At 39.5% G+C, this 10,267-nt stretch overlaps 1 protein-coding gene across 1 annotated transcript in view; it reads right to left on the minus strand.

Annotated features, from left to right (window-relative positions):
• Positions 1–10,267, minus strand: part of LOC107707368 (neuron navigator 1-like) — a 172,392-nt gene that overhangs the window by 103,973 nt on the left and 58,152 nt on the right. The window contains exon 5 of the mRNA XM_016511357.1: positions 1,379–1,481. Within this exon, the coding sequence (XP_016366843.1) occupies positions 1,379–1,481 (103 nt within the window). The remainder of the gene's footprint in view (positions 1–1,378; positions 1,482–10,267) is intronic.

The following is a 10,267-nucleotide window of genomic DNA, read 5'->3' on the forward strand; positions in this document are numbered from 1 at the left end:
ACAGCTCTCATAGCTGTTACACAACATATTTAGTGTTTCGTTTGCAGGAATGGACTCTCTCTAGGCCTGTTGGTTTATAATGCACCATTAACAGCTTCCTCGAGTGACTTCCTCTGGTTGAAGGAGCGCTTTCTGCTTCTTTAAACAATACTCTAGCAAAAACATTGCCAGAAGCTTTGGTTTCCAAAACACTAACACAACATACTGTGTGAGGTCTGGCAGGGGTTTGCAGTTGTGGCTTTCTAATGAGAGGCTAATCCATCCTTTTGCTGTAGGGTTTGCATGTGTGTTTGTAAGCCTTGGACAGCAGAAAACAACAGGCGAAGGTGCTGATGTGAGAAGGACACAGAAACATCTGCTGCTCTAGTCCACGACTGCTGACTTCCTTTGCTGATGTTTTGTATTCACTTGGAGATATGTAATATTCCTCGGAATGACATTTGAATATGACATTAAGGACAAACATTTTAATTTGTTTTTTCTTTTTTAGGAATGCACTGATATTAAAATATAAAAAATTCATTATAATTATACTGTTAATATTAAACTATTAAAATACATTATTTTACTATTTTTATTTATTCTAAATTTCTAATTCTATCAATTAGATCACAACATTATAACATTACAGTATGAGAAAGGGATATTCTGTTTAAGTTTTGGTAATTGTTTTCTTCATTTGAGTAACCTCAAATGTGCACTAAATTACACAATCTAAATTTAAAAAAAAACTAAACCCAGAAAAAGGATAATTGAGCACTATTAAATACCCAAAATCAGCCAATATATCCAATTAATGACTAATACGATAAATTTACAAATCTCTAATATTTCTAATATGAGGTTAAAAATTTTGGCAACCCTAAATTACCAATTTGAGAGATTATTTTATTTTTAAAACCTGATTTGTGATTTCCTAGCACTAAATTAACCAAAAATAAAATAATCAATGAAAAAATACAAAACAAAACTTCACAATATAAAAAAAAAACACAAAATAGCAAAACAAAATAAATAAATAAATACATTTTAAAAATCACAAAACAAAAACAAAAAACAACACAAAATAAAATAGCAAAACAACAAAAAAAGCACAAAACAAAACACACACAAAAACTAAATAAAATAGCAAAAGGACCAAAAAAAGCACAAAACAAAAATTTATGCAAAACAACAACAGGAATAAAACAGCACAAAATAAAAGCACAGAACCAAACAAAAAGCTAAGGGAAAAAACAAAACAAAAAAAAACAAACAAGCACGCACAAATAAACAAATGAAACACATTTTGCAGAGTAAGTCCACATTTAAATCTTAACACATGGTAGACTCCATCACTTTTAAAGGAGAGCTGGACTAGAAGAGTGAGCTCCTGTACCTGTGGCTGAGCTGTGACCCCCGTAAGCTGGACATGGTATCTTCCAGGTTCTGCCGGAGGTCAAGGACATTCTGAACGGTACGTTTCCTCTGGGACTCGGGATCTGCAGGAAAGAACAGAGAGGAGACGATGAGTGGCCGGTTAATGCAGGCATTTAGCAGTGATATGGCCATACACAGACAAACACACCCATGTGCATTAAGATTTAACACTTTGTGGAGAAGAGCCAACAAAAACATTAATATATAGATGCATGTCATCGAGCCATGGTCCACGTTTTCAACTCACACACATACAGTATCTCAGTTTTCAGGAAGAACACACAAACGCCTTTCTCTCGCGCTGTAAGAGTGCAGAGCAATGAAGCAGTGGAATATGACGATTCAGCAAGTAGGCAGCATTTCAGGCAGTACTAGAATGAATTAAACATTACATTTCCAGCCTGCCAAGATGCCAAAACCTCTTTGAGCTACTGTACTAGCAAGCTCACTTAAACAGGACTTTAGTATTTATAAAAGGTCTCCTTTCAGTTTAATTGCTTGCTTTATTTAGGCAAATGTGCTTATACAGATTTATTTGACATTCAAGCTGTAAAACTGTGGGGAAATGCATTATACGTCTTAACTCTGACATGTTGAGGACTATTTTAAAACTGCTGACAGTAAAAGTGCTATTTCGTCTAATCAGCCTCCCACCCTAAAAAAAACATTAAAAAAAAACATGCCGGTCTACTAGTGTCAGATAATAAAATCACATAGTGCAGTTTATAAAGAGGTTTCCCTCCGTTTATCCGTTCATCAGTTTGGCTTTACACACAGACTCATATGGAATGAAATAGTAGTGTAACACTTATCAGATACTGCCTACAATTTATGTTAAAATTATGTGAAACAGAATTAAATATATGCATTGTTGTCATATGACTTCACTATGTTTAACTTAAGTCATAACAACTTATAATTTTGGAGATAAAAATGTCTTTGTAAAAATGCCTTAGCTTTGACAGATAAATAATGAAAAAAAGAGACTCATTAGTTGATATTTCTTCATTTATACAATTCATTTGTCACACTGGTAATTTAATTGAGCACTTTTCACCTCATTATATAAGTTTGTGTAGCCAGACATTTGGCTACAGGCATAAAGTCTGGTCCACATTGAAGTTTATTCTGGCACAAAACATTCATTATTACATCACCCTCAACTGATGATACTGCAGGCATGCAAGTGATAGCATGCTCAAATAATAACACTGCAATCTCAAAAAAGAAAATTTCACATAATTAGCTAACTTTGTTAAATCCAACATGTCACTGTTTCCTGGTGCATCCGGACTCCTAGAAATTGTGTAGAAGTCAACTAATCAGAGAGGAATTAGTGATGCACTGAAATTTTGGCAACTGAAAATATTCGGCCAAAATAGCAAATAAATAAATAAAAAGATCAGTTTTTGCTAAATGGTTTTGGAGGGAATTAATTACTGACCAAAACAGTTAGCGCTTCTCCGATGACGTGTTTTGACTGTTTCAAGTCAACGTTAATAAATCAATTAAAATAAAATAAAAATCAGTTTTAGCCAAAATGGTTTTGAAGGGATTTAATTACTGACCAAAACAGTTAATTACTGACACAACAGGTGAAAGGCCTTTCCACACTGAGTGCGAAAAAGCAAAAAGAATATCGGATGCGATGACGCGCTGGAATAAAACAATAGATTTCTATGGATGCTTCCACATAGACCGCAAACATTCGAGCACCGAAAATGCGAATGTTTTTTTTTCGAACCAGTCCGACGAATCTTTTCAGTTTCACAAAGCGAAATCACGGGCCGTTCAATAAGATTTGAGCTAGGATCACGTGACCGGAGCAGCTGCTGTTGCACAAAAGGGTGAGAGTGGTGGCGCTGTTTCGAAAACCAGGAGAAGAGAGTGGATGCTGAGTTTTTGTTTTTGTTATCTTTATACAGAATAACATTTCTATTAATTGTCCACTGAATTATGTGATCTGTAGAGCACCGTCCATTTTCTTCCACGTGTGCGAGTGTTATGAGTCAGAGTGCGTTAACTCTTTTTCTACACATGAAATATGAAAGCAAATAAACATGATTATGACGATATATTTCCACTGAATCATGTGATCTGTAGAGCACCGTCCGTTTTCTTCCACATGCGTGAGTGTTATGAGTCAGAGCGCATTAACTCTTTTTCTTTATTTTTATAGCAATAAAGGATGTTTATGACAAATATTAGCAGTGTAGCATTATTAAACATACAAAAAGTGCACGTGTCTGCTTATTAATCAAAATCAACGATAGATCACAATCGGAAGTTATTACAAGCACTCAATGATGGTTTAAAGTGGGTAAGCAAATACATTAATAATTACATACATTTTCAAGTGTAGCTTGATGCTAATTGTACTTCTAATTATATTTTAGGATGTAGCCTATTCTTGTAAGCATTATAGATAGTTTTTTTCTGGTGTAGAATTAACTTTGTCTTAATTTAATGCTGTATATTGAGCAGCGGACGATGTTAAATCCATTTACAAGATACATATCTGAGGAAAAATGCATTGTTGGTCGGCGCCACCTAGCGTGCAGGCGTGAATTAGCAGAAGGCGAACAATCGTTTCACGGTCGGTGTGAAAGCACCGTTCGTCGGCGATTCGCCTTGCTTTTTCGCATCGCGCTCAGCGTGGAAAGGCCTGAACATGTCAGTGTCGACGAAATTCACCGAAAGCGAAAATCATGTTTTTGGTTGCAATTGGGAAAATCTGTTTTGTCTGAAATATCAAGAAGAAGTTTGTTGTCGATAAACTTTACTACAATTGGTTTATCACCTGTGAACAAGACACCCTGAACAGCATCAATTACCCAATTAGCCAGCGTTATTCCATTTAGTTTTGGGGCTAAATAAAAGCTTGAATTTCATTTTCAGTGTTTCAGTGAAAAATATTTCTGCAAATAACTAACTGCAATTACTTCATACACAATACACTTTCGACAGCCCGAGAATGGTCCATGTCGTCTGAGGAAGACATCCTCCCAAAACCTGATCGCTCACACCATCTTGTATGTTTCCCCTGGGGTGTGTTAATCCTGAAGCTTGACCAGTCAGCACAGCAAGACTCCATGCCAAACCCTCAGTAATGACATCCAGACTGGCATTAGTCAAAGTCCTAGTCTTAATTCACTTTAATCTTCACCATAGCAAAATTATTGTGTGTGTTTGTGAGGGTGTGTGTAGTAGATCAGCACAACACATTGAGGTGGCCCATGGCTTTGTGATGAAAATGGAGAACCCCCTCATGCGGCCCCCTGTGGAGTGTCTCTTCATTCAGGCATAATCTCATACAATTAGACTCATGAAATACAATGAGTCTCCCAGAGTGGTTCAAATGGGCTGCTCTATAAGTTGGGCTGGTGATGAGAGTGGTTTGATTTACAGCTAGTAGTTTGACTTGTATTGTACATAACCGCAACCTTCTATGTTGATTACACAATTATGTTATGCAATGCTTTTGTTGGTCCGATCTGAGCAGTAAGACTGAAATGGATTTCAACAAATGTGACATATGAATGTAGCTTGAAACGGATTTGTAAAAATAGTATTTCATGTGATTTTTTTTTTACATTCACATTTGCTAAATATGATCGGATTCCAATTGGATATGAACAAAAATCTGATTTGATTCTTCTAGAAGTATAAACACACTGTCATATCATTGGTGTGTTTGTTTGAGTGTCCAGCTTAACCAGCTTAATACTGGCTCAACCATTAGTGTAGGTTTTGGACGGGGCTGTCAGTTTGCCTAACCAATGACAGCTTGGAATCCTGTTGGAAAACATTTTATTTCATTATTTTAGGCCATTATTGCCATTCCTTTGGATATTATATACATCACCATTAATTTAGCAACTCTTGCGTCATAAAAGCAAAGATGAGCTGAATTTAAAGCAGACTGACCACAATCCCCCATTGACAATATGACAGTGATGGTGTCTACAACAGTCTGTGGCTGAAAGGGCCATTAACTCTCTGTGATAGCACACAGCATTAAGCCGTGAGAGGGTAATTACCAGAAAATGGACAGATTTGAGAGAACATGTTGCATTCAATGGACCTTTCACACCCAAAATATGCACAGCGGACTTGCTTCCATTCATCGCTGGATTCAGATTTCATATCTGTCACAAAAAAAGCATTTTGAAGCATTATATGAGTCCAAAAACAACATTTGTAACTGTAGCCACTGAGTTTCCTCTCAGTAATATGGAACCGTGTATGGATCGCTCCAGTTGGCAGACGGATACATGTGAATTGTCCTGTTGAGCTCTGGTGTAACGAAAGGAGACTGAGAAGATCATCACACTTCCACCCCCACGCCTACAGACCCATGCGGGTCAGTCCAGCTGGCCAGTGCTGGAATGACCTATGCAGTGAGAGAGAGGTCATGAACCTATGAGGTGTCCATCACCCTGATGGTTGTAGTCTAAGCACGGCCAGTCTGGCAACACCGCTCAATGCTGCAGTAATGGCGAGAAACACGCTCACGAAAACATATCACATTGATTTCACCATTAAGAGGTGTGACATATAAGAACTATTGATTTCAGTGGCTTTGGGAATTAGCTCAATACTGAGATGATTGAGTTGCTGAACGCACAGAAGCGCTGCAGCCATGTGCCGATCAAAGTGGTCAAGCTGTTCATATTTGAAAGGTTATCTCCAGTGGAAAGCAGGAGGGGTGCCTGATAAATATTCTTTCAATCATTTGTGGTGTTTGCTTAGAGGTTGAGCAAAGTCTTAACCCTAAATATCAAACTTCAGCACATCCGAACCCCCATTTGTGCCAGAAACCGCACCCTAGCAACCAGCTCAAGACCCTAGCAACTACCCAGAACACCATAGCACTGGACCGGCAATCACAGTCTAACAACCAAGTAGCAACACCCTAGCAACCACCAGAACACCACAGTAACTGCAGGGCAACGTCCTGGTAACCACCACAGCCTCTTAGCAACCATCAGAACACCTCAGCAACACCCCAAAAACCACCCTGAACACCATAGACTAGCCTGGCAATTACCTAGAACACTCTAACAACCATGTAGCAACACCCTAGCAAACACCACAACATCTGTGTAGCAACGTCCTGGCAACCAGCCTAAACATACTAACGACCACTTAGCAACCACAGGAACACCTTAGCAATACCCTAGCAACCACCCTGAACACCATAGACTGGCATGACAATCACTGAGAACACTCTAAAAACCAAGTAGCAACAACCTAGTAACCACCAAAACACCATAGCAACTGCACAGCAATGTCATGGCAACCACCCCGAACACACTAACCACCACCTAGCAACCACCAGAGCACTTTAGCGACATCCTAGCAACCACCCTGAACACCATACACATGCATGGCAATCACCCAGAACACTAACAACCATGTAGCAACACTCTAACAACCACCAGAACACCACAGCAACTGCAGAGCAACATCCTTGACAACCACCCTGAACATTAAAACAACCACTTAGCAACCACAGGTACACCTTAGCAATACAATAGCAACCACCCTGATCATCTAGAACACTCAAACAACCATGTAGCAGCACACTAGCAACCATCAGAACACCAGAACATCTGTATAGCAACATCCAGCCAACCACCCTGAACATACTAAAAGCTACTTAGCAACACCTTAGCAATCACACTGTACACTATAGACTGGCATGGCAATCACAGAGAACACTCTAACAACCAACAAAACACCATAGCAACTGCATAGCAATGTCATGGCAACCACCCTGAACACACTAACAACCAGATCGCAACCATCAGAACACCTTAGCAACACCGTAGCAACCACCCTGAACACCATTGTCCTGGCAATCACCAAGAATACTCTAACAACCATGTAGCAGCACCCCAGCAACCAACATAAACCCATAGCAACTGCATGGCAATGTCATGGCAACCACCCTAAACACACTAACAACCACCAAAACAGGAACTGCATAGCAATACCTTGGCAACCATCCAAAACGTTGTAGCTTTTTCCAGTGTTTATTAGAGTATAATGAGCGGAATTGTTATTTATTTCTTAATTAAAGGCATTTTCTCTGAGAAGGCAAGGGAAGTCGTATTTCCTTTAAAATCTGGCTCTAGCATCCTAGTGCCAAGTTTTGCACAAGCAAACAAAACTCACATATTATTCAGAAAATGTATAACCAATGAGGCCTTCAGACTCCCACTATGGCTTGGGTATCATGTCTGCTACCCTACACTAGATGGCACAAATTCTTGGGCACTTCCCTCTTCAGCTTGGCTGAAACAGTGCTTTAAAGATTGGCACTCCATCCAAATTGCCCAAGAGTCACATTCATTCACTGAGCAGTAGTAGTTAAAATCATATTAGACACACTTGAATCGACCACTCTAGGACAGCTCATTTCATTTGTACATGATTTAAATCTATGAATGTGCCAGCAGGGCAACCAAAATTAGCAACAGAAAAACACTGTGGGGGGGGGGTTGTAGCTTTTTCCAGTGTTTATTAGAGTATAATCAGCGGAATTGTTATTTATGTCTTAATTAAAGGCGTTTTCTCTGAGAAGGCAAGGGAAGTCGTATTTCCTTTAAAATCTGGATTAGAAAATAATCAAATCGAAAAATAAAATGAGAGGAACTTATTTATCTAAAGCCACATAGTCACTCTCCAACAGACAGGGCTTTACCTCATTTCACACACCACTAATCTCAATGCTTTGAAAGTTATGTTATAGGTTTTCTGTAACACTGTCTATTTGTGCCAGTGGAAGTAGAACGAGAAGCTCTGTAAAAATCGTCTTTGTCCATGTTCAGTCATGCAACCAGGCTGCAATCACCTGTGATCTTTAGTCATACGACTTACAGTGCAGACTGAAGAGCATTAAATAATTAAGCATTTCTCACCAGTGGTGCCCTTCCTGATGCAAATGTCTGCTCTTGGAACCAAAACAGCGATGTATAACACTATATCCTGAAACAAAAGACATCAGCCAGTGTGGAGGGGGGGGGGTGCTCCTCTCCAGTCCCTCCGCTGCATCTAATCGATTCCTCGTGGTTGTTAAGCACAGCTCTCGTTTATGGTAATTAAAGCCTCCCCACTACAGGGGTGAGGTTGACGGAAAGGTCCAAGACCATCAGACTTCCTGTTTTCCAAATCGGCCCAGGCCCAGAGGACCCAGCTGCAACCGGGGCGAGGGAATGAGGAAATTAGGGATGCAAATTTCACCCCCCGTCGCAAGTACGCTCCTAAGGGGGAAAGCTAATAAATCAAGGCTAGCTGGTTAAATGCGGATGGGGGGGGGACTGCAGTACACCTGCCTCCCCCTCTTTACACCCTCATCTACTTGTGATGGGGCGCAAAGAGAAAGAGTTGAAAGCAGCCGCTACAAGCAATTCAGCCATTCTCTTCTCTCAGACTATTCAGGAGTATACAAGTTAATTCACGACTGTCCATGGAAAAGCAGAGACACTGGGAGAATTCTAATGGTACATGCTTTCAAAGAAAAAGTGGCATCAGGCCGACGAACAGAGAACCAACAGTAGCTTAGTTGGCGTGTTACAATATGTCGTGATGACAAAGGACTGGAAGAATGGAAACTTCTAAAGGAATGGGAGGACTCTACTGTATATTTAGCTCAAAAGAGAACACAATAAACAAAGGCTGTAAAGTGTGTTGCATTCTAATGGGAAACACTAAACCCACACAAAGAACTTGTCAAATGCTTGCATTGGTGTAGTCACACCTCATTTAATGGGGTTTAAAAATGACCCTCTATCACAGGACGAAAGATTAACAGTAATCCCATAATTACAGTTAGTGTAAAATCGGGATTTATGAGGCTCTAGAACTTGGACTATGATTTCATGGTCTCTATTGTTTGGAAAAGTTTTGGGACATGCAATAGATCACTGGCCAGTGGACAGCTAGATGTGGTTTAAACACAGTTTCCAAAATGTGGACAACAGTCTCCGTTAAGAAGACAAATCTACCATTGAGGAAGACCTCACACAAAGGGTCAGTTAAATGAGATCACAGATTTTAATGAAAAGCAGTCATGCATGCTAACTCTAATGACCAAATCTTCTGGATCTGCTCCAGATTCTTAGACCTCTAGAGTCTCCCGAAGAGGTGAGAGTCCAAAAGAGATCATGGGGAAAAGTTCCAGTAATTGAAACGGTCTTCAGAACTTCTGAGACGTTGTTGCAGAGAGTCTAACCTAATATTACAACATCTAAAACATTAGATTGTTAAGTGTTTTCATCTCTGAAATGCACTACCAACTTAAAGTACCATCTGAACCCGAGGCTGCCAAAAGACTGACAGTGTCTTCCTAATGAGTAACTGAATAGCCTGTCAATAGAGAAGCTAATAGGGTGAAGACAGATGCTTACTGGAACCATCTTCTGCCTTTCTGAGAATGCTGCGAGAGCAAGAAGCGAAATGGACAAAGTACATGGACGTCAGAGAGCGCTGACAGCTCTGAGAATAATTTTTTTGGCAGAAATGGGCCACTCTTCTAAGAGGTCTTGTCTGGAAAGAGTATGAAACAAAGCACAGCATGGAGCTCTTGTTGGATCAATAGGTCTTTACAAATGTTGGTCAATTCCCATCCATTAATGTTTTCATTTTTCATGTTTTATTACCAGAGCCAAGGAACAGATGATGTTTAATTGGTTAATTAAGGTATACTGAGTGACAGGGATCTAAATAAGGCCAAATGAATCCCAAAGGGATGTTAATATAGTTTAATGGTGTAGCATTGTGCCATAGAATCATTTGTTGTTACTTTGACAAGCTGGCTGATATTTTATTAACAATACACTGC

The sequence above is a fragment of the Sinocyclocheilus rhinocerous genome, unplaced genomic scaffold (assembly GCF_001515625.1).
Source record: "Sinocyclocheilus rhinocerous isolate Xijiao unplaced genomic scaffold, SAMN03320098_v1.1 scaffold625, whole genome shotgun sequence".
In the NCBI taxonomy this organism is placed as follows: Eukaryota; Metazoa; Chordata; class Actinopteri; order Cypriniformes; family Cyprinidae; genus Sinocyclocheilus; species Sinocyclocheilus rhinocerous.